The sequence below is a fragment of the Oncorhynchus mykiss genome, chromosome 17, assembly GCF_057628025.1.
Source record: "Oncorhynchus mykiss isolate SJ-2025 chromosome 17, ASM5762802v1, whole genome shotgun sequence".
In the NCBI taxonomy this organism is placed as follows: domain Eukaryota; kingdom Metazoa; phylum Chordata; class Actinopteri; order Salmoniformes; family Salmonidae; genus Oncorhynchus; species Oncorhynchus mykiss.
Window position 1 is genome coordinate 61,563,409 of NC_143038.1, and position 26,364 is coordinate 61,589,772.

Here is a 26,364-nt window from a genome sequence, read left to right on the forward strand (position 1 = left end):
ATCCACGTACATAGCTTATGAAGAAGTACAAATGCTAACCATTTAGCCTGCTGTGTTACGATTAGGAAAAGTATAAAAATGTCCATGTCACAATACATCATCTGTTTTATAAGAAACCACATGACGCAGTGAGCTTGTTCCCCACGAGACAGAAATTCCCCCAATGGTTTGCAGAACACCCCTCTCACAAACACCCAACCACGCACACATAAGGCTCAAACACAAATACCTTTCACTTTCACATTATTAAAGTGTCTTTAGTTTACATCGTGATGAGTTTAGTTGTTTCTTGTTTACTCAGGAAAACCTCCTGTTTGTCAGTCTACTCTTCATCGGTCATTCTCAAACCAGTTGGCACTGAGTCAAATTGAGAGGTTGTAGATATTCAGTAATTCCACAGTGAAGTCCGGAGGGCCTTCAAATCCTCAAAACGTTACCGAGAGCATCTTGACTGGCTGCATCACCGCTTGGTAGGGTATATGTACGTATGGCCATACATCACTGGGGCCGAGCTCCCTGCCACCCAGGTCCTCTATACCAGGCCGTGTCAGAGGAAGGCCCCAAAAATGGTCAAAGACTCCAGCCTCTCTCTACCGCATGGCAAGCGGCAACTTCTACCCCCAAGCCATAAGACTTCTAAACAAGACTGCTAAATAGCTAATCAATTGGCAGGTTACTGTCTGTCTGTATGTGTGTGTGCTCTGCTAGTGTTTCTCTGCATGTCATTTCCTCATGTTTCATGTCTGAAGGCAGCTGATGTCACCCACTGTATGTTCTCCCTTGTGACTTTGTAGCCGGGAAATCATTTCAACATAAACAAATGTTTAAATCGCATTATGATTTCACACGTCCAGTGGTTCATTTATGGGTTTAATCATGGTACACACATACTAATGAGACCATATTGGCTTGGTCCTGAGCTTCCGTTTGACCCATTTCAGCAGGAGCACTGGGTAGATGAGGGAATCTATCTACCCCTCTCTCTTCTGTCTGTCTGTCTGTCTGTTCATCTGTCTGTCTGTCTGTTCGTCTGTCTGTTCATCCGTCCGTCTGTCTGTCTGTTCATCCGTCCGTCCGTCCGTCTGTCTGTCTGTTCATCCGTCCGTCTGTCTGTCTGTCTGTCTGTCTGTTCATCTGTCTGTCTGTCTGTCTGTCTGTTAATCTGTCTGTCTGTCTGAGTGTGTGTGTGTGGTTGTCTGGTCACAGTCCGATGGGTCTGGGTAGATCAGGCTCCAGCATAGTTGCAGAGGTTACAGCTCCCAGACTGCAGAAGAGAAAGATTCAGGTCTTAATAAAGCGTATTTTGGGACATAATCAATGCTACAGTTTGTCCTTCAGATGAAACACTTGAGGGGCCAACTGTGTGAGATTTGGCACGAATAGGAGGTTAGCGTTATAGTTAGAATTAAGGGTTAGAGTTTAAGGTTAGGTGATTAGAGGTTAGGAGGTTAAGGTTAGAGGTTAGGAGGTTAGGGCTAGAAGGTCAGAGGTTAAGATTAGGTTAGGAGGTTGGAGATTAGGAAAGTAAGGTTAGAGGTTAGGAGACTAGAGGTTAGGAGGTTAAGGTTAAGGGCTAAGGTTAGGGGCTAAGGTTAGGGGGTTAGAGGTTAACATTAGAGGTTAGGATTAGGGGCTAAAGTTATGAAATTAGGGTTAGGGGCTGAGGTTAAGGTTAAGGGCTAAGGTTAGGGGCTAAGGTTAGGGGGTTAGAGGTTAACATTAGAGGTTAGGATTAGGGGCTAAAGTTAGGAGGTTAGGGGCTAAAGTTATGAAATTAGGGTTAGGGGCTGAGGTTAAGGTTAGGGGCTACGATTAGGAGGTTAGAGACTAAGGTTAGGAGGTTAGAGGTTAGGGGCTAAGGTTAGGGTTATGGGATAAGGTTAGGGGGTTAATGCCACTGACCTCTCAATGATGTTGTTGTTGGATTGCAACTCTCTCACCACTATCTCCATCTCCTCCTTTAGCTGTTGCATCCTGGACACACACCGATTAAACACAGGGGTTTACACACACATGCAGCCAAGCACATCTCACACAGACACACACACACACACCTGACACACACACACACACCTGAGGACCATGTGGTCCTTGTCCCTGGGTGTGGCCTCCTGACACCCTGGGCCTGTCTGTCCAGGCTGGACTCTGAGCAGGACTCTGTCCAGGAACTGAGGAGAGCACAGCAGGACAATGGTCAGTGTTATCTTTAAAGCTGCTTATTGGCGTGGGGTTGATGCTAGAGATTAGAGGTCAAAGATTAACCATTTTTTCCCCCTCAATCAATATCTTGTTTTAATAAAATATAAAAATATTGTTAAACAATTATTATAGTCAGTTATTAATTATTATCTAGTTATTATAGTTCTCTATATCAATATATTGTTTTAATATTTGTATTTATTTATTATTAAACAATTGTTATAGTTCAGGGAAAACCTTGTTCTGGCGCTCCTCACACATCTCCAGGTCCCCCATCAGCCCTCGGGAGAAATTGCAAAAGTCTGACAGTCTGCACTGCATCTCACGGAGAACACTGAAAACACACAAATAAAGAACACTGAAAACACACAAATAAAGAACACTGAAAACACAAAAATAAAGAACACTGACAACACACACATAAAGAACACTGACAACACACACATAAAGAACACTGACAACACACACATAAAGAACACTGACAACACACAAATAAAGAACACTGACAACACACAAATAAAGAACACTGACAACACACACATAAAGAACACTGACAACACACAAATAAAGAACACTGACAACACACAAATAAAGAACACTGACAACACACAAATAAAGAACACTGACAACACACAAATAAAGAACACTGACAACACACAAATAAAGAACACTGACAACACACAAATAAAGAACACTGACAACACACAAATAAAGAACACTGACAACACACAAATAAAGAACACTGACAACACACACATAAAGAACACTGACAACACACAAATAAAGAACACTGACAACACACAAATAAAGAACACTGACAACACACACATAAAGAACACTGACAACACACAAATAAAGAACACTGACAACACACAAATAAAGAACACTGACAACACACAAATAAAGAACACTGACAACACACACATAAAGAACACTAACAACACACAAATAAAGAACACTAACAACACACAAATAAAGAACACTGACAACACACACATGAAGAACACTGACAACACACACATGAAGAACACTGACAACACACACATAAAGAACACTGACAACACTGACAACACACAAATAAAGAACACTGACAACACACAAATAAAGAACACTGACAACACACACATAAAGAACACTGACAACACACACATAAAGAACACTGACAACACACACAAAGAACACTGACAACACACACATAAAGAACACTAACACACACATAAAGAACACTAACACACACATAAAGAACACTGACAACACACAAATGAAGAACACTGACAACACACAAATTAAGAACACTGACAACACACAAATAAAGAACACTGACAACACACAAATAAAGAACACTGACAACACACAAATAAAGAACACTGACAACACACACAAAGAACACTGACAACACTCACATGAAGAACACTAACACACACATAAAGAACACTGACAACACACAAATGAAGAACACTGACAACACACAAATTAAGAACACTGACAACACACAAATAAAGAACACTGACAACACACAAATAAAGAACACTGACAACACACAAATAAAGAACACTGACAACACACACAAAGAACACTGACAACACTCACATGAAGAACACTAACACACACATAAAGAACACTAACACACACATAAAGAACACTGACAACACACACATAAAGAACACTGACAAGACACACATAAAGAACACTGACAAGACACACATAAAGAACACTGACAACACACAAATAAAGAACACTGACAACACACACATAAAGAACACTGACAACACACACATAAAGAACACTGAAAACACACAAATAAAGAACACTGACAACACACACATAAAGAACACTGACAACACACACATAAAGAACACTGACAACACACACATAAAGAACACTGACAACACACACATAAAGAACACTGACAACACACACATAAAGAACACTGACAACACACAAATAAAGAACACTGACAACACACACATAAAGAACACTGACAACACACACATAAAGAACACTGACAACACACAAATAAAGAACACTAACAACACACAAATAAAGAACACTGACAACACACAAATAAAGAACACTGACAACACACACATAAAGAACACTGACAACACACACATAAAGAACACTGACAACACACACATAAAGAACACTAACAACACACAAATAAAGAACACTGACAACACACAAATAAAGAACACTGACAACACACACATAAAGAACACTGACAACACACAAATAAAGAACACTGACAACACACACATAAAGAACACTGACAACACACACATAAAGAACACTGACAACACACACATAAAGAACACTAACAACACACAAATAAAGAACACTGACAACACACAAATAAAGAACACTGACAACACACAAATAAAGAACACTGACAACACACACATAAAGAACACTGACAACACACACATAAAGAACACTAACAACACACAAATAAAGAACACTGACAACACACAAATAAAGAACACTGACAACACACAAATAAAGAACACTGACAACACACAAATAAAGAACACTGACAACACACAAATAAAGAACACTGACAACACACAAATAAAGAACACTGACAACACACAAATAAAGAACACTGACAACACACAAATAAAGAACACTGACAACACACACATAAAGAACACTGACAACACACAAATAAAGAACACTGACAACACACACATAAAGAACACTGACAACACACAAACAAAGAACACTGACAACACACAAACAAAGAACACTGACAACACACAAACAAAGAACACTGACAACACAACAGCGTGAGGAGCGAGTTGATATCACTAAAAGGTGTGTGTGTGTGTGTGTCTAACCTGCTCCAGGTCGATGCGGAGTCCAGCAGGTCTCGATATTTCTGTAGACATTCCTCTCTAAACAGAACCTTCACACGCTTTATATGGGACGACAGGTGGATCCTAGCCGAGACAGAGAGGGATATGATACACACACACACACACCACATTTATCTCAGAAAACAATGCTGACATACTCACTTCTCAAACTTGTGTATCTGCTCATCATTGTAGGCAAGCTCTAGAACAATCACAAGGGAGACATTTATTAAACACTCAAAACACAGGAGGCACACGTTAGACACACACACACGCACACACGCACACACGCACGCACGCACGCACGCACACACACACCCACACACCCACACACACACACACCCACACACCCACACACACACACACTTCCAGTCAGTCGGTCCTTGCGGTACTGTTGGTGGATGGCCATGATCTTCTCCAGGAGGAACTCCATCTTCTGGATGCTGTAGAGGTGAGGGGTCAGAGTTCACACCAGATGCCATTTTAACCCCAACTCTGCACACTGCAACCCCTTGGGCCCGAGCCCTTGTAGAGATGTGAATAAAGATGGAACAGGCGTAAACATGATGAAGAAAGTCTCACCTGTTGTCCTCAGCCAGATTCTCAGAGTGTTTGGCCAGTTCTACATGCATGTGTTCTAGACGGGTCTGGAATTCCCGGATCGCTCCGGCGTACACTGGCAGGTTCTCCCTGATCTACATGGAGTGAACAAGGACAAACAACACCAGCCCAAACCTCAAGAGAGACAGCCACAGCCAGTGTCAAGGATCCTCCCTCCCACCCAACACCCTTCCCCAGTCAGTTTCAACGGCATGTCTCTCACCAGTCGCAGCTTCTTGCTGTCGTCAGTGGAGTCTGGGGCTTGCAGGGGGAACTGTCTTCTGCAAGACGAGAGGATGAGAGGAGGACAGGAGGGAGGGTGAGAGGTGAGGATGAGGAGGACAGGGGGGAGGGTGAGAGGTGAGGATGAGGAGGACAGGGGGAGGGAGGGTGGTGAGGATGCCAGGAGGAGGGAGGGTGAGAGGTGAGGATGAGGAGGACAGGGGGAGGGTGAGAGGTGAGGATGAGGAGGACAGGGGGAGGGAGGGTGGTGAGGATGACAGGAGGGAGGGTGAGAGGTGAGGATGAGGAGGACAGGGGGGAGGGTGAGAGGTGAGGATGAGGAGGACAGTGGGAGGGAGGGTGAGAGGAGGACGAGGGAGGAAGGGTGAGAGGAGGACAAGGGAGGGAGGGTGAGAGGAGGACATAAGGGAGGGAGGGTGTGAGGAGAGGATGAGAGGAGGACATGAGGATGAGGATGACAGGAGGGAGGGAGGGTGAGAGGTGAAGATGACAGGAGGGAGGGTGAGAGGTGAGGATGAGGATGACAGGAGGGAGGGAGGGTGAGAGGAGGACATGAGGGAGGAAGGGTGAGAGGAGGACGAGGGAGGAAGGGTGAGAGGAGGACGAGGGAGGGAGGGAAGATGAGAGGAGGACATGAGGGAGGGAGGGAGGGAGGGTGTGAGGAGAGGACGAGACCAGGACATGAGGGAGGGAGGGTGAGAGGAGGACATGAGGGAGGAAGGGTGAGAGGAGGACAAGGGAGGGAGGGTGAGAGGAGGACATGAGGGAGGGAGGGTGAGAGGAGAACATGAGGGAGGGAGGGTGAGAGGAGGACATGAGGGAGGGAGGGTGAGAGGAGGACATGAGGGAGGGAGGGTGAGAGGTGGACAGGAGGGAGGGAGGGTGAGAGGAGGACATGAGGGAGGGAGAAGGACATGAGGGTGAGAGGGTGAGAGGATGAGAGGAGGATAGGAGGGAGGGAGGGTGAGAGGAGGACAGGAGGGAGGGTGAGAGGTGGACAGGAGGGAGGGTGAGAGGTAGACAGGAGGGATGGTGAGAGGTGGACAGGAAGGAGGGTGAGAGGAGGACAGGAGGGAGGGTGAGAGGAGCACAGGAGGGAGGGAGGGTGAGAGGTGAACAGAAGGGAGGGAGGGTGAGAGGAGGACATGAGGGCGGGTGAGAGGAGGACATGAGGGAGGGTGAGAGGAGGACATGAGGGAGGGTGAGAGGAGGACATGAGTGAGGGTGAGAGGAGGACAGGAGGGAGGGTGAGAGGAGCACAGGAGGGAGGGAGGGTGAGAGGTGAACAGGAAGGAGGGAGGGTGAGAGGAGGACATGAGGGAGGGTGAGAGATGGACATGAGGGAGGGTGAGAGGAGGACATGAGGGAGGGTGAGAGTTGGACATGAGTGAGGGTGAGAGGTGGACAAGAGGGAGGGAGGGTGAGAGGTGGACAGGAGGGAGGGAGGGTGAGAGGTGGACAGGAGGGAGGGAGGGTGAGAGGTGGACAGGAGGGAGAGTGAGAGGTGGACAGGAGGCAGGGAGGGTGAGAGGAGGACATAAGGGAGGGAGGGTGAGAGGAGGACATGAGGGAGGGAGGGTGAGAGGAGGACATGAGGGAGGGAGGGTGAGAGGAGGACATGAGGGAGGGAGGGTGAGAGGAGGACATGAGGGAGGGAGGGTGAGAGAAGGACATGAGGGAGGGAGGGTGAGAGGTGAGGAAGACAGGAGGGAGGGTGAGAGGTGAATTAAAGTAAAGATACAACTGGTTTAGGTATTCACTGCTCACAATGTAACAATGACTGAGATTGTAAGTGTTTTGTATGTTAGCGTGTGTATGTGGTCTTGTCGGTCACTCACAGGGTGTGTACTCTGTGCTCAGAACTGAGGCAGGAGTGCAGTCTCATGTTGACCATGCTGATAGTCAGCAGCGAGTCACCACACTCCCTACCCACCTTCTCCCTGGGTAGACAGAGAGGGGAGAGCATGGGTCATGGCAGATCGAAGGGATGTTGCTGGTTTGTTCTCACGGTGTGTGTGTGGGTCTCACATGTAGCTGTAGTATCCATGTAGGAACAGTTCTCTGTGTGTGTGTAAGGAACGCACTATCCTCAGGTACTGATAGACCACTCCTACTATCAACTAGACAGAGGAGAATGGGAGAGAGGGAAGAAAAGAGGAGGGTGAGTAAAGAGACTGATTCACTACATAGAAAAACACAACCATCAACAGACCATTCAGCTGAGAGTTTTAACTGTCTCTTCCAGTGGGTTACACAGTGCTGGATCCCATGTCATGACTAACTTACCTTGGAGAAAGAATAGTCTGCCATAATGTCAAACCGGGATGGGATGTTGGGCATCTCAGCTACAGAGGACAAAACACACATAATTTATAGTTTATTAAATCAATAACAATACCCATTGACACCGAGTGTACATAACATTAAGGACAGCTTCAGAACAGCCTCAATTCGTTGGGGATTAGTCTACAAGGTGCCAATAGCGTTCCACAGGGATGCTACCATACCCCATGTAATTGTAATAACAGGAACTCAAGTTCTTTTGTTCATCCGAACTAGAATACCTCACAATCAAATGTCGACTGTATTATCTCCCAAGATAATTATCTTTGGTTATTGTCACAGCCATGTATATCCCCCTCAAGCCGATACCACGACGGCCCTCAAGGAACTTCACTGGACTTTATGCAAACTGGAAACCACATATCCTGAGGCCACATTTATTGTAGCTGGGAATTTCAACAAAACAAATTTGAGGAAAAGGCTTCCCAAATCCTATCAGCAGAGCGACTGTAGCACTCACGCCAGAAAAACCCTCAACCATTACTACTCCAACTTCCGGGATGCATACAAGGCCCTCCCCCGCCCTCCTTTCGGCAAATCTGACCATGACTCCAATTTCCCCCCCTTCCTATAGGCAGAAACTAAAACAGGAAGTACCCGTGCTAAGGACTATTCAAGGAATCCATGCTTCAAGATTGTTTTGATCACACGGACTGGGATATGTTCCGGGTAGCTTCGGAGAATAATATTGACGTGTACAACGAGATGGTGACTGAGTTTTTCAGGAAGTGTATAGGAGATGTTGTACCCACTGTGTCTATTAAAACCTAGCCTAACCAGAAACTGTGGCTAGATAGCAGCATTCATGCTAAACTGAAAGTGCGAACCACCGCATTTAACCATGGCAAGGTTACTGGGAATATGGCAGAATACAAACAGAGCGGTCATTCCCTCCGTAAGGCAATCAAACAGGCAAAACGTCAGTATAGAGACAAAGTGGAGTCGCAATTCAATGGCTCAGATACATGTGACAGGGTCTACAGACAATCATGGACTACAAAAGGAAAACCAGCAACGTCGCGGACACCGACATCTTGCTCCCAGACAAGCTTAACATGTTCTTTGTCCGCTTTGAGGATAACACAGTGCCACCGACGTGGCCCGCTACCAAGGACTGAGGGCTCTCCTTCTCCGTGGCCGATGTGAGTAAGACATTTAAACGTGTTAACCCTCACAAGGTGTGTTTACGGACATATTCCATCTCTCCCTATCCCAGTCTGCTGTCCCCACATGCTTAAAGATGGCCACCATTGTTCCTGTTCTCAAGAAAGCTAAGGTAACTGAACTAAATGACTATCACCCCGTAGCCACCACTTCTGTCATCATGAAGTGCTTTAAGAGATTAGTCAAGGATCATATCACCTCCACCCTACCTGATACCCTAGACCCACTTCAGTTTGTTTACCGCCCCAATAGGTCCACAGACGATGCAACCACCATCACACTGCACACTGCCCTATCCCATCTGGACAAGAGGAATACCTATGTACGAATGCTGTTCATTGACTAAAACTCAGCATTCAACACCCTGGGTCTGAACCCTGCCCTGTGCAATTGAGTCCTGGACTTCCTGACGGGCTGTCCCCCAGGTTGTGAAGGTAGGAAACAACACCTCCACTTCGCTGATCCTCAACACTGGGGCCCCACAAGGGTGCGTGCTCAGCCCCCTCCTGTAGATAAAAAGATCATCAAGGACAACAACCACCCGAGCCACTGCCTGTTCACCCCGCTATCATCCAGAAGGCGAGGTCAGTACAGGTTCTTAAATGGAGTTCTTAAATGGAGCTTCTCCAACACAATTCAGGTAGAATCAGGAAAGCTGGAACCGAGAGACTGAAAAACAGCTTCTATCTCAAGGCCATCAGACTGTTAAACAGCCATCACTAACTCAGACAGAGGCTGCTGTCTACATACAGACTTGAAATCATTGGCCACTTTAATAAATTGATCACTTGTCACTTTAATAATGCCACTTTAATCATGTTTACATATCTTGCATTACTCATCTTATATGTATATACTGTATTCTATACTATTCTACTGTTTCTCAGTCTATGCCGCTCTGACATTGCTCGTCCATATATTTATACATTCTTAATTCCATTCCTTTACTAGATTAGTGTGTATTAGGTACTTGTGGTGTATTGTTAGATATTACTTGTTAGATATTGCTGCACTGTCGGAACTAGAAGCACAAGCATTTCACTACACCCGCAATAACATCTGCTAAACACGTGTATGTGACAAATAAAATTTGATTTGATTTCAAAGGTACTTAAATATTTTGTCTTGACCATTCCCTCTCTGAATGGCACACACATAATCCATATCTCTATTGTCTCAAGGCTTAAAAATCCTTCTTTAACCTGTCTGCTCCCCTTCATCTACACTGATTGAAGTGGATTTAACAAGTGACATCAATAAGGGATCATAGATTTCACCTGGATTCACCTGGTCAGTTTATGTCATGGAAAGAGCAGGTATTCTTAATGTTTATGTGTGTGTGTGTCTTACGTTCTCTGAAGGGGAGGCCAGCATGTGTCTCTGGAGTGCGACTAAGCAGAAGTAGCGGCTGGGAGGGCGAGGTGGAGGGGAAGTTGACCACCTTCATAGAGCCCTTCAGGGAAAGGTCATGTCCCAGGAACAGGAAGTGCTGTTGCTCCAGCCCCACCCCTGTCTGAGACGCCACTTCCTCACAGAAGATGGCCGCCCTGGTGAGCGAGACGGGAGAGGTGGTGGGAAGGGGGCAGGGTGGGTGTAGGTCAAAACAGGTGTGTGTGTGAGTATAGACTGGCAAGTTTGTGTGTGTATGTGTGTGTGCGTGTTTGACTCACGTGTTGTAGTGGTGAATGTATAAGCGGTGAGCTGTGGCCTGTTGCAGGGAGAACAGATAGACCGAGACTCTCTGTAGTATCTCTGTGGTGGCAGAAAAGAACTGGTCGAATTTCCAACACTTCTCCTGGTCTGCCTCCAGTATCCCAGCTAACACTGGGACTAGCTGACACCTCAGACCCCTATACAAAAGAGAGTGAAAGAGAGAGAGTTAAACTGCAATTTCAGATACACTCATTAAAAGGCGCTGTGACAAGTCTATCTTGGCTGAGAGTTGAGGAAAGACTGACACCTTGTTTTAATAAGAAACAATGTGTTGGAAATTCCAAATGGTTTGCATAGTCAACTTACACACAGTATTGACACACACACTTACCCCACCAGACATGCCACCAGGAGCCTTTTCACAGTCCGCAGGTCCAGAACAAATTCAAGGTAACACTATAAAACTGTGATACAGAGCCACACTATAAAACTGTGATACAGAGCCATGAGTGCATGGAACTCCCTTCCATCTTATATAGCGCAAGTGAACAGCAAACCTGGTTTCAAAAAACAAATCAAGCAGCACCTCACGGCACCATGCCTCTTCCCCATGTGACCTACTTGTTGTGTGTAGGTACTGACATGTATGTGTAACTGATAGATGCACATGCTATTTTACAGTAAACAAACTGACAACAGACTTTCAGCACGCTTAAAGGGAAGGACATTTAACAAGCACAGCACTTACACAAATGACTGAGGATTGGTTGAGAGAAATTGATGGGGGCTGTTTTGTTAGACTTTAGTGCGACTTTGGACATTATCAATTATAGTCTGCTGCTGGAAAAACGTATGTCTTATGGCTTTACACTCCCTGCTATTATGTGGATAAAGAGTTACCTGTCTAACAGAACACAGAGGGTGTTCTTAAATGGAGCTTCTCCAACATAATTCAGGTAGAATCAGGAATTCCCCAGGGCAGCTGTCTAGGGCCCTTACTTTTTTCAATCTTTACTAATGACATGCCACTGGCTTTGAGAAAAGTCTGTGTGTTTATGTACAGTTGAAGTCGGAAGTTTACATACATCTTAGCCAAATACATTTCAACTCAGTTTTTCACAATTCCTGACATTTAATCTTAGTAGAAAATCCCTGTCTTAGGTCAGTTAGGATCACCACTTTATTTTAGGAATGTGAAATGTCAGAATAATAGTATAGAGAATGATTTATTTCAGCTTTTATTTATTTCCTGTTAACATTAGAAGCCTACTCCCTAAGTTTGTTTTACTCACTGCTTTAGCACACTCTGCCAACCCGGATGTCTTAGTCGTGTCTGAATCCTGGCTTAGGAAAACCACCAAAAACCCTGAAATCTCCATTGCTAACTATAACTTTTTCCGCCAATATAGAACTGCCAAAGGGGGCGGTGGTGCAATCTACTGCAAAGATAGAAAGTAATACAGAACTCAGAAGGCTAAGTCTGTACCCAAACAATTTGAGCTTCTACTTCTAAAAATTCACCTTTCCAGAAACAAGTCTTTCACTGCTGCCGCTTGCTATAGACCTCCCTCTGCCCCCAGCTGTGCCCTCGATACCATATATGAATTGATTGCACCCCATCTATCTTCTGAGCTCGTGCTACTAGGTGACCTAAACTGGGACATGCTTAACACCCCGGCCATCCTACAAACTAAGCTTGATGCCCTCAATCTCACACAAATTATCAATGAACCTACCAGGTACAACCCCAAATCAGTAAACACGGGCACCCTCATAGTCATAGTCATCCTAACTAATTCGCCCTCCAAATACACCTCTGCTGTTTTCCATCAAGATCTCAGCGATCACTGCCTCATTGCCTGCATCCGTAATGGGTCTGCGACCAAACGACCACCCCTCATCACTGTCAAACGCTCCCTGAAACACTTCTGCGAGCAGGCCTTTCTAATCGACCTGGCCGGGGTATCCTGGAATGACATTGACCTCATCCCGTCAGTAGATGATGCCTGGCTATTCTTTAAAAAAGTGCCTTCCTCACCATCTTAAATAAGCATGCCCCTCTCAAAAAATGTTGAACTAGGAATAGATATAGTCCTTGGTTCACTCCAGACCTGTCTGCCCTTGACCAGCACAAAAACATCCTGTGGCGTTCTGCATTAGCATCGAATAGCCCCCGTGATATGCAACTTTTCAGGGAAGTTAGGAACAAATATACACAGGCAGTTAGAAAAGCTAAGGCAAGCTTTTTCAAACAGAAATTTGCATCCTGTAGTGCTAACTCAAAAAAGTTCTGGGACACTGTAAAGTCCATGGAGAATAAGAGCACCTCCTCCCAGCTGCCCACTGCTCTGAGGCTAGGAAACACTGTCACCACCGATAAATCCACTATAATTGAGAATTTCAATAAGCATTTCTCTACAGCTGGCCATGCTTTCCACATGGCTACCCCTACCACGGTCAACTGCCCGGCACCCTCCACAGCAACCCGCCAAAGCCCCCACCATTTCTCCTTTACCCAAATCCAGATAGCTGATGTTCTGAAAGAGATGCAAAATCTGGACCCCTAAAAGATAAGCCGGGCTAGACAATCTGGACCCTCTCTTTCTAAAATTATCTGCAGAAATTGTTGCAACCGCTATTACTAGCCTGTTCAACCTCTCTTTCGTATCGTCTGAGATTCCCAAAGATTGGAAAGCTGCCACGGTCAACCCACTCTTCAAAGGGGGTGACACTCTAGACCCAAACTGCTACAGACCTATATCTATCCTACCCTGTCTTTCTAAGGTCTTCAAAAGCCAAGTTAACAAACAGATTACTGACCATTTCGAATCCCACCATACCTTCTCCGCTATGCAATCTGGTTTCAGAGCTGGTCATGGGTGCACCTCAGTCACGCTCAAGGTTCTAAACGACATCATAACCGCCATCGATAAGAGACATTACTGTGCAGCCGCAGTCATCGACCTGGCCAAGGCATTCGACTCTGTCAATCACAACATTCTGATTGGCAGACTCGACAGCCTTGGTTTCTCAAATGATTGCCTCGCCTGGTTTACCAACTACTTCTCTGATAGAGTTCAGTGTGTCAAATCGGAGGGCTCGTTGTCCGGACCTCTGACAGTCTCTATGGGTGTGCCACAGGGTTCAATTCTCAGATCGACTCTCTTTTCTGTATACATCAATGATGTTGCTCTTGCTGCTGGTGATTCTCTGATCCACCTCTACGCAGACGACACCATTCTGTATACTTCTGGCCCCTCCTTGGACACTGTGTTAACTAACCTCCAGACGAGCTTCAATGCCATACAACTATCCTTCCGTGGCCTCCAACTGCTCTTAAACGCAAGTAAAACTAAATGCATGCTATTCAATCGATCACTGCCCACACCTGCTCGCCCTTCCAGCATCACTACTCTGGACGGCTCTGACTTAGAATACGTGGACAACTACAAATACCTGGGTGTCTGGTTAGACTGTAAACTCTCCTTCCAGACTCACATTAAGCATCTCCAATCCAAAATTAAATCTAGAATCGGCTTCCTATATCGCAACAAAGCATCCTTCACTCATGCTGCCAAACATACCCTCGTAAAACTGACCATCCTACCGATTCTCGACTTCGGTGATGTCATCTATAAAATAGCCTCCAACGCTCTACCCAGCAAACTGGATGCAGTCTATCACAGTGCCATCCGTTTTGTCACCAAAGCCCCATACACTACCCACCACTGCGACCTGTACGCTCTCGTTGGTTGGCACTCGCTTCATACTCGTCGCCAAACCCACTGGCTACAGGTTATCTACAAGTCTCTGCTAGGTAAAGCCCCGCCTTATCTCAGCTCACTGGTCATCATAGCAGCACCCACTCGTAGCACGCGCTCCAGCAGGTATATCTCACTGGTCACCCCCAAAGCAAATTCCTCCTTTGGTCGTCTTTCCTTCCAGTTCTCTGCTGCCCATGACTGGAATGAATTGCAAAAATATCTGAAGCTGGAGACTCACATCTCCCTCACTAGCTTTAAGCACCAGCTGTCAGAGCAGCTTACAGATCACTGCACATGTACATAGCCCATCTGTAAACAGCCCATATATCTACCTACCTCATCCCCATACTGGTATTTATTTATTTTGCTCCTTTGCACCCCAGTATCTCTACCTGCACATTCATCTTCTGCCGATCTACCATTTCAGTGTTTAATTGCTATATTGTAATTACTTTGCCACCATGGCCTATTTATTTCCTTAACTTACCTCATTTGCGCTCTTGGCCAGGTCGCAGTTGCAAATGAGAACTTGTTCTCAACTAGCCTACCTGGTTAAATAAAGGTGAAAAAAAATTAATCACATTCCCAGTGGGTCAGAAGTTTACATACACTCAATTAGTATGTGGTAGTATTGGCTTTAAATTGTTTAATTTGGGTCAAATGTTTTGGGGAGCCTTCCACAAGGCCACCCCCGTGCTTCACAGTTGGGATGGTGTTCTTCGGATTGCAAGCCTCCCCCTTTTTCCTCCAAACATGACGATGGTCATTATGGCCAAAAAGTTGTATTTTTGTTTCATCAGACCAGAGGATATTTCTCAAAAAAGTACGATCTTTGTCCCCATGTGCAGTTGCAAAACATAGTCTGGCTTTTTTATGGCGGTTTTGGAGCAGTGGCTTCTTCCTTGCTGAGCGGCCTTTCAGGTTATGTCGATATAGGACTCGTTTTACTGTGGATAAAGATACTTTTGTACCTGTTTCCTCCAGCATCTTCACAAGGTCCTTTGCTGTTGTTCTGGGATTGAGTTGAACTTTTCACACCAAAGTACGTTAATCTCTAGGAGACAGAACGCGTCTCCTTCCTGAGCAGTATGACGGCTGCGTGGTCCCATGGTGTTTATACTTGCATACTATTATTTGTACAGATGAACGTGGTACCTTCAGGCGTTTGGAAATTGCTCCCAAGGATGAACCAGACTTGTGGAGGTCTACAATGTTTTTTCTGAGGTCTTGGCTGATTTCTTTTGATTTTCCCATGATGTTAAGCAAAGAGGCACTGAGTTTGAAGGTAGGCCTTGAAATACATCCACAGGTACACCTCCAATTGACTGAAATTATGTCAATTAGCTTATCAGAAGCTTCTAAAGCTATGACATCATTTTCTGGAATTTTCCAAGCTGTTTAAAGGCACAGTCAACTTAGTGTATGTAAACTTCTGACGACTGGAATTGTGATACAGTGAATTATAAGTGAAATAATCTGTCTGTAAACAATTGTTGGAAAAATGACTTGTGTCATGCACAAAGTAGATGTCCTAACCAACTTGCCAAAACTATAGTTTGTTAACAAGAAAATTGTGGAGTGGTTGAAAAACTAGTTTTAATGACTCCAACCTAAGTGTATGTAAACTTCCAACTTCAAATGTATGCGAATGACTCAACACTATACAGGTCAGCTACTGCAGCGACTGAAATGACTGCAACACTTAATAAAGAGCTACAATTAGTTTCAGAGTGGGTGGCAAGGAATAAGTTAAATAAATATTTAAAAAACTAAAAGCATTGTATTTGGGACAAATCATTCACTCTACTAAATCTTGTACTGAATCATGTGGAAATGGAACAAGTTTACACCCCCTGCTATACACACGTACATATGGATTTTGTGTTGTAGATATGTGGTAGTAGAGTAGGGGTCTGAGGTTAACTGCCTTGTTCAGGGGCAGAGCGACAGATTTTTATCTTGGCAGTTTGGGGATTTGATCCAGCAACCTTTCGGTTACTGGCCCAACGCTCTAACCACTAGGCTACCTGCCACCCCTCAAATACACACACACTACATGTTAATGTTTTTAAATGTTTGTAAATTGTAAAGTCTTTTGTCTGTAATATGTCGGGCCCCAGTAAGACTAGCTGTCTCCATTGGCATTGGCTAATGGGGATCCTAACACAAAGGTACTGACTTTGAGAGCAGGCAGCTGTTTGGTAGCTGGTAGCTCCACTCTATAAGTCCGTCGTTGACCTTCTGAACTCCAGCAATGGCCCCTACTGGCTTCTCTTTGGTGATCTTAAACCTGCACGTCACAGACAGGGGAAGAGGGGGAGCAGAGAGAGGAGAAGACGCTAGCTCTTTATTTTACACTCCTATTTCAGCTGTTGCTGTGTTTGTTTAGACTAATCCCAAGGAAATAAAAGAGCAATTATTAGACCATTTCAACAAAGTAATGACATGCACACTTACTGTTGAATCTATGAAACACACCACACAGAGACTTACATGGTGGGTTTGTTCCTGCGGGGTCCTCCGTAGGGTGTGAAGGGTAAAGAACCAGCAGCAGCGTGGTAAAACGTCACTCCAATACTCCACAGGTCAACACTCACACCATAGGCCTTGTGCTGGGGCCTACGCAGTACTGCACGCTCATACATGTCTGGGTGCTACACACACACACACACACACACACACACACACACACACAGAGAGAGAAGCTCAATAACACACACCATAGCCTGCCCTAACTTATGTTATCTGCTGAGGCACATGAAACACTGCAGGCTCATACATCCCAGAAAACATTAAATCTCCCCTCCCTCTCCATACCCTCCTTGTCTTCTCTCCTCCACTACCTCTCCTCTCCTATCCCTCTCTCTCACCAGGTATTCCTCTGTTCCGTAGATGGAGACAAACGTCTCTTCATTCTCTAGTTTTCTGGCTGCTCCGAAGTCTGTTAGCTTATAGACAGACCTCCCGTCCTCTCCCACCTGACGCATGATGTTCCCAGGCTTAATGTCCCGGTGCACCACCCCGTTCTCACGCAGATGGTTCATCCCTTGCACTAGAAGAAATAGGAGGAATGGTTCATTCCATTAATTGGGAGGGACGATGACTAACTTCTCCCCTCATCCCCAGGCCCCGAACCTCTCTACCCCTCCTCACACACCCACACACTGTAGTACAATGAGGAACTCTGTCTCAGGCAGACCGAAGGTGTTCTCTGGCTCTTCCAGCAGACTGAGCAGACTGCCTCCTGAACAATACTCCATCACCAACACCTTTTGTTTATTGCTCAGCTAGAGAGAAAGAGAGACAGAGAGAGTTAATACATAAATACAAGGGAGAGTTGAAACGGCAGACTACATACAGACTAATACCTTCCCACCCCAACTCTCCCCTCTCCCGTCCTTAACACGTCTCCTCCTCACCTCCTCCACAGAGAAGAGCTTGACGATGTTGTTGTGGTTGAGTCTCCTGAGCATTTCAAACTCTCTCATCTGAACCTCGTACGGACGGCTGTAGCTCAAAGGGTTAAACACCTTCACCGCAACCTGCTCCCCTGTCCTCTACACACGGACACACACACACACGGACACACACAGACACACACACACGGACACGCACGGACACACACACACACGGACACACACGGACACACACACACGGACACACACACACACACACACACACGGACACACACGGACACACACGGACACAGACACACACACACACACACACACACGGACACGCACGGACACACACACACACACAGACACACACACACGGACACGCACGGACACGCACACACACGGACACACACAGACACACACACACGGACACGCACGGACACACACACACACAGACACACACACACATACACACACACAGACACACACACACGGACACACACAGACACACACACACACACGGACACGCACGGACACACACACACACAGACACACACACAGACACACACACACGGACACACACGGACACACACACACGGACACACACGGACACACACACACACACACACAGACACGGACACGCACGGACACACACACACACAGACACATACACACACATACACACACACAGACACACACACACGGACACGCACGGACACACACACACACAGTTATAAAAAGTTATAGTTATCATCTTTTTTTGTCATATGACATTGTTATGTAGTTGTCATAAGTTTACAGTGTTACCATTGGGCTCCATGATAGACATGCTAGGTTATCACAGTGAAGATATGTTCCGTGTAAGAAGTGGCCTACACCTCAAAGTTGAGATGGGATGACATCTCATTCACTCTGAAGTTTTTGATCTAGTTAGATTTTTCTTTGATGTACTGAATTGGTGTGTGTGGGCGTATGCTGATGTGCGTAACAATGTAGTCTGTGGGGAGGTGCTGACGCGTATAATGGTATATAGCGTTGCTGGGTTCATGATAGGGGCTGTACCGAATGTTTGATGTATTATAATAATTGATTATGCTTATGTTGTATTAATAGAAGGGGAAGGGTTATAAGACCCCTCCCCCTTACATTTATAGGGTTCTAGACTACAGGTTAATAATATATATACATTATAAAGTTGAATATTGTTCCACAGTACTTTTCTAGTCTCTGCTTCTTATAAAAACAGTCTGAGAGATGTGTCAAAGGTAAAAGAGATGCAGAGACACAGAACTCTGCAGGGGAGTGAAAGAGATAAGAGACTCTTGTTTGTATAGCTGTGTAGGCATGGGCCTGGTCTCATGAGTAGACGGTAATGACATTGGCAGTGACATCACTATGGATTGACTGCAAGCATAATAAAACAACTGGGACCCTTTCATATTTTGCTCATATCTTACTCAGAAACATGCGTGCTATGTTCCTGTTGTCAACTTCTGTATGCAATTGCATTAATAAATGAATGATTGATTTACTTAACCTTTTGTGACTAGGGGGCAGTATTTTCATTTTTGGAAAAAAAACATTCCCGTAGTAAACGGGATATTTTGTCAGGACAAGATGCTAGAATATGCATATAATTGACAGCTTAGGATAGAAAACACTCTAAAAAGTTTCCAAAACTGTAAAAAATATTGTCTGTGAGTATAACAGAACTGATGTTGCAGGCGAAAGCCTGAGAAAATCCAGAAGTGCCCCATGTTTTGAAAGCTCTGCGTTCCAATGTGTCCCTATTGAGCAGTGAATGTGCTATCAACCAGATTACTCTTTCTCCGTATTCCCGAAGGTGTCTACAGCATTGTGACGTAGTTTTACGCATTTATGTTGAAGAATACCCGTAGGCGGCTACATTGCGCAAGTGGTCACCTGATGCTCCCAGAGAGATTCTCGCGTAAAATACAGAGGTAGCCATTACTCCAATCGGTCCTACTGAAAAACGAATTCTCCCGATGGATATATTATCGAATAGATATTTGAAAAACACCTTGAGGATTGATTATAAACAACGTTTGCCATGTTTCTGTCGATATTATGGAGCTAATTTGGAATATTTTTCGCCGTTTTCGTGACTGCAATTTCCGGGCGATTTCTCAGCCAAACGTGAAGAACAAACAGTGATATTTCGCCTACAAAAATAATATTTTGGGAAAAAGGGAACATGAAAACATCCGAAGCTCATCAAAGGTAAACGATTTAATTTGATTGCTTTTCTGATTTCCGTGACCAAGTTACCTGCTGCTAGCTGGACAAAATGCTATGCTAGGCTATGATAAACTTACACAAATGCTGGTCTAGCTTTGGCCTGACAGCTGAGCTTTCCTTTCAGCAACATGGAGTGAATCTTTACCACTGTTACACCTGGCTATCAGCAGAGCCTTGTCTGGCAGCGAAACAGTTCATTCAGGCTCATTTACTGCCTTTAAAAAACATAGCTGATATGACTGTCTTGCTTAAACAAATGTGGTTTCTACTGACAATTAAGATGTACAAACGATGGCATAAGGGGACGACAAGCGGATAAGAGGCAATCTGTAATTTAGATTAAGACATTAATGAGCGAGTTAGGACAGACTTAGTCAATATAACTATTTGTTCGTCGCCAGACCCACTGGCTCCAGGTCATCTATAAGTCTATGCTAGGTAAAGCTCCGCCTTATCTCAGTTCACTGGTCACGATAACAACACCCACCCGTAGCACACGTTCCAGCAGATACATCTCACTGATCATCCCCAAAGCCAACACCTCATTTGGCCGCCTTACCTTTCAGTTCTCTGCTGCCAGTGACTGGAATGAATTGCAAAAATCGCTGAAGTTTGAGACTTTTATTTCCCTCACCAACTTTAAACATCAACTATCTGAGCAGCTAACCGATCGCTGCAGCTGTACATAGTCCATCTGTAAATAGCCCACCCTATTTACCTACCTCATCCCCATACTGTTTTTATTTTATTTACTTTTCTGCTCTTTTGCACACCAGTATCTCTACCTGCACATCATCAAATCAAATCAAATGTATTTATATAGCCCTTCGTACATCAGCTGATATCTCAAAGTGCTATACAGAAACCCAGCCTAAAACCCCAAACAGCAAGCAATGCAGGTGTAGAAGCACGTCATCATCTGCTCATCTATCACTCCAGTGTTAATCTGCTAAATTGTAACTATTCGCTCCTATGGCCTATTTATTGCCTACCTCCTCATGCCTCATGCACACACTGTATATAGACTTTCTTTTTTTCTACTGTGTCATTGATTTGTTTATTGTGTTATTGGCTTGTTTATTGTTTACTCCATGTGTAACTCTGTGTTGTTGTCTGTGTCACACTGCTTTGCTTTATCTTGGCCAGGTCACAGTTGTAAATGAGAACTTGTTCTCAACTGGCCTACCTGGTTAAATAAAGTGAAATAAAAAATAAAAAAAACACTTGTGTGTATAAGGTAGTTGTTGTGAAATTGTTAGATTACTTGTTAGATATGACTGCCTGGTCGGAACTAGAAGCACAAGCATTTCACTACACTCGCATTAACATCTGCTAACCATGTGTATGTGACAAATAAAATTTGATTTGACACTGTGATGCAGTGCCTTAGACTACTGAGCCACTCAGGGGGCCCTGGATGGGCACTTTTAATGTAAGTCTATGGCAGCACCCAAGGGGCTTGAATTTTCAAGCTCTACCCATATAATTTTCAGTGACCTAGTGTTCCCATGAGTGACAGAACACTGAGCCAATCATGGCACAACTAGAGAACATTACCAAACCCTACGCGTCGTATTTTCCGCTGGCTGCCCCACCACCACAGAAAGCACTGAGCTACGGTGAAACACCTGCATTTTGGAGTTGCCTTACTCAAGAAAGCAAAAAATTGATTATATGTGGCTTTATTAACCCAATTATGATTATTGAATTATTTTTGCTAAACAGCTCGGCCCCAACTGCCCTGAATGAAGCGTTGCCACTGCACCTAGCTCACAACAATCTTTTTGTTGTAAGGGTGAGTTTAGAGTCCTACCTTGTTGCGGGCCTTGTAGACACTGGCTGTGGCCCCCTGACCAAGCACATCTCCCAAAGACCACAGGTAGTTGGCTGTGCTCGCAGTCATCTTCTCTGTCATCTACAGCCTGGAGAAGTCTGATTGGCTGCAGTAGGGAATATACAGAAGGCCATGAGTCAAGAACTGAAACATACCTTCTATTCAGAATAAAAACTATTCACAGGATGTTGGTGTGGAATGGAGAGTCAAGGGGTGGGGTTCATATAAAGTCAGAGGTAATGTGGACTTCTCTCTGGTCAGAAAGGTAAACAACAAGGGGGAAGAAGTTCAAGTTATAGCTCAAATATAGATTCAGAACTTTTGTGAAATAGCACAGATACAAATATATGGCAAATAGAAATCAAACTGGATGGACATCAGAAATAGAGGCCAGGACTAAAAACAAACAAAATATAACTATTGTAAATTAGATTGTCTGTAAAATGTGCATAGTATGTATAAGCTGGAAGCAGAAGCCTAAGTGTTACTGTTTATGAGTTGACTCCAATTGGGGGAGGGGTGGTAGGGTTTGGGGAACAATAAAGGAAGGTATATTAAAAAAGTGTGTATGTGTATACAGTTGAAGTTGGAAGTTTACACACACTTATTTTGGAGTCATTAAAACTCATTGTTCAACCACTCCACAAATGTCTAGTTAATTAACAAACTATAGTTTTGGCAAGTTGGTTAGGACATCTACTTTGTGCACGACACAAGTACATTTTCCAACAATTGTTTACAGACAGATTATTTCACTTATAATTCACTGTATCACAATTCCAGTGGGTCAGAAGTTTACATACACTAAGTTGACTGTGCCTTTAAACAGCTTGGAAAATTCCAGAAAATGATGTCACGGCTTTAGAAGCTTCTGATAGGCTAATTGACGTCATTTGAGTCAATTGGAGGTTTACCTGTGGATGTATTTCAAGGCCTACCTTCAACGGGCGGCAGGGTAGCCTAGTGGTTAGAGCATTGAACTAATAACCAGAAGGTCGCAAGTTCAAATCCCCGAGCTGACAAGTTACAAATATTTTGTTCTGCCTCTGAACAGGCAGTTAACCCACTGTTCCTAGGCCGTCATTGAAAATAAGAATTTGTTCTTAACTGCCTTGCCTAGTTAAATAAAGCTAAAATAAAAAAGTCAGTGCGTCTTTCCTTGACATCATGGGAAAATCAAAAGAAATCAGCCAAGATCTCAGAAAAAAAATTGTAGACCTCCACAAGACGGGTTCATCCTTGGGAGCAATTTCCAAACGCCTGAAGGTACCACGTTCATCTGTACAAACAATAGTTTGCAAGTATAAACACCATGGGACCACGCAGCTGTCATACCGCTCAGGAAGAGCGGAAATGAATGTATGAATGTACCTTGGTGCAAAAAGTGCATATCAATCCCAGAACAACAGCAAAGGACCTTGTGAAGATGCTGGAGGAAACCGGTACAAATGTATCTATATCCATATCGACATAACCTGAAAGGCCGCTCAGCAAGGAAGAAGCCACTGCTCCAAAATCGTCATAAAAAAGCCAGACTACGGTTTGCAACTGCTAATGGGGACAAAGATTGTACTTTTTGAGAAATGTCCTCTGGTCTGATGACACAAAAATAGAACTGTTTGGTCATAATGACCATTGTCATGTTTGGAGGAAAAAGGGGGAGGCTTGCAAGCCGAAGAACACCATCCCAACTGTGAAGCACGGGGGTGGCAGCATCATGTTGTGGGGGTGTTTTGCTGCAGGAGGGACTGATGCACTTCACAAAATAGATGGCATCATGAGGGAGGAAAATTATGTGGATATACTGAAGCAACATCTCAGGACATCAGTCAGGAAGATACTTGGTCGCAAATGATTCTTCTAAATGGACAATGACCCCAAGCATACTTCCAAAGTTGAGGCAAAATGGCTTAAGGACAACAAAGTCAAGGTATTGGAGTGGCCATCACAAAGCCCTGACTGCAATCCTATAGAAAATGTGTGGGCAGAACTGAAAAAGCGTGTGCGAGCAAGGAGGCCTACAAACCTGACTCAGTTACACCAGCTCTGTCAGGAGGAATGGGCCAAAATTCACCCAATTTATTGTGAGAAGCTTGCGGAAGGCTACCTGAAATGTTTGACCCAAGTTCAACAATTTAAAGGCAATGCTACCAAATACTAATTGAGTGTATGTAAACTTCTGACCAACTGGGAATGTGATAAAAAAAATAAAAGCTGAAATAAATCAATCTCTCTACTATTATACTGACATTTCACATTCTTAAAATAAAGTGGTGATCCTAACTGACCTAAGACAAGGAATTATTACTAGGATTAAATGTCAGGAATTGTGAAAAACTGAGTTTAAATGTATTTGGCTAAGGTGTATGTAGTCTTCCGACTTCAACTGTATATGGATGTATGTACACTACCGTTCAAAAGTTTGGAGGGTAGTGTACTAATGGTTGACTAATGGTCAATTAGCCTTTGAAAATTATAAACTTGGATTAGCTAACACAATGTGCCATTTTAACACAGGAGTGATGGTTACTTATAAAACACCTCTGTATGCCTATGTAGATATGTGTGTGTGTGTGTGTGTGTGTGTGTATATATATATATATATATATATATATATATATATATATATATATATATATATATATATATATATATATATATATATATATATATATATATATATATATATATATATATATATACACACACACACACACACACACACACACACACACACACACACACACATTTGGTAGCATTGACTTTAAATTGTTGAACTTGGGTCAAACATTTCGGGTAGCCTTCCGCAAGCGTCCCACAATAAGTTGGGTGAATTTTGGCCCATTCCTCATACCGATATATGTATATATATATATATATATATATATATATATATATATATATCGGTATGTTTATGTATGTATATCGATAGATATATTTAACCCCAAAATATATGGGGGATTGGAAATACAGACAATTACATTGAAGGAAGCAATAATCTATCTGCAATACTAAAGCTGATCCACCCACTAAAAAAGAGAGAGAAAAAAGAAGTTCAAGTTCCCAAAATGTGAAGTGAATAGATAACAGGCTACCTGTAGATACATTCCACTGTCCCTAATCATACGGTCTGTGGTAGGGCCTGTCGATGTTGATACACATCTGTTGAAAACGAAGATAAACACTGTAGTGTCCTGGACAGCTGAGACCAGTTAGGTGTTGTGAGGTACACTCCCTGGGCTTTGTGACAGGGTTTAGTCATACAAAAGAAGAAGATTTACTACACATTACTAAAGACAATGTGTGTGTTTAAAAACGGATAGGGGAACAAACTTGCCAAAACTGGTGTTCAAGGTTCGATGTCTTGAATAAAAGGTAGCCTACCTGTCTCGTTTTTCGTCACAGGGACAAATTTGAACTCTTTGCATCCACAATCTGCTACATTTCGCTGATGTTTCCCGAAAAAACAGATGGCAACCTCACCTATTCTCCGTCACTGAACCGGGTAATCTTGGAAGATTTCGGCGGAAATGCAACTACATTCTGTGCGTTCTATGCAAGTTTCGATTCAGTGCTGTAACTTCCGAGTTGTGCACCAGTTTACTTTACAGTTAAGCTCTGGCGATATCCAGTGGCTTATATTATGTACTACACCCATAGCGCTCAATGTAATTTCATTTATTGGATACTTCCAGTTTTATCATCTTGGTTGGAGAAGCACAGATAATAATATTCACATTGTTGATGAATTCCAGGCCTGGACTATTAAAAATAACTGTAAGGGGTGTTCCTCAAGGTTTCCTTTTCAATTATAGGCAAATAGAACAAACCTTGTCTCTAGTAGGATGTCTCAAACCACATCCTGATTGTTGTTGTAGAAGAATCGAGGAGGAGACAAGAAATAACCCTGTCAGTAAAGCCCTGTGGAAGCAGATCTCTGAAGTCACAAGTGTGGTCAATGGGACAAGAGTCTCATCCATGTGTGTGTGTGTGTGTGTGTGTGTGTGTGTGTGTGTGTGTGTGTGTGAGTGAGTGAGAGTCAGAGAACCAGA

The 26,364-nt window shown here is 44.0% G+C and overlaps 1 protein-coding gene across 2 annotated transcripts; it reads right to left on the bottom strand.

Annotated features, from left to right (window-relative positions):
- Nucleotides 1–87: 87 nt before the first annotated feature.
- Nucleotides 88–25,910, bottom strand: ikbke (inhibitor of nuclear factor kappa B kinase subunit epsilon). 2 transcript variants are annotated; one of them, XM_036950723.2, is made up of 21 exons: nt 25,697–25,910; nt 22,292–22,418; nt 18,241–18,378; nt 17,979–18,108; nt 17,692–17,873; nt 17,315–17,475; nt 17,001–17,111; nt 11,075–11,254; nt 10,755–10,951; nt 8,184–8,242; nt 7,926–8,017; nt 7,736–7,837; nt 5,878–5,935; nt 5,637–5,749; nt 5,421–5,497; nt 5,217–5,256; nt 5,037–5,138; nt 2,437–2,533; nt 2,074–2,168; nt 1,903–1,974; nt 88–1,264 (listed from the first exon to the last, which is right to left on the bottom strand). In XM_036950723.2, the coding sequence occupies exons 2-21, from the start codon at nt 22,391–22,393 to the stop codon at nt 1,201–1,203; spliced, it is 2,172 nt and encodes a 723-aa protein (XP_036806618.2). In that variant the 5' UTR covers nt 22,394–22,418; nt 25,697–25,910; the 3' UTR covers nt 88–1,200. The 2 variants fall into 2 exon arrangements, with proteins under 2 accessions (XP_036806618.2, XP_036806619.2); XM_036950724.2 differs by having other exon boundaries at nt 25,796–25,904.
- Between the last annotated feature and the right edge of the window lie 454 nt (nt 25,911–26,364).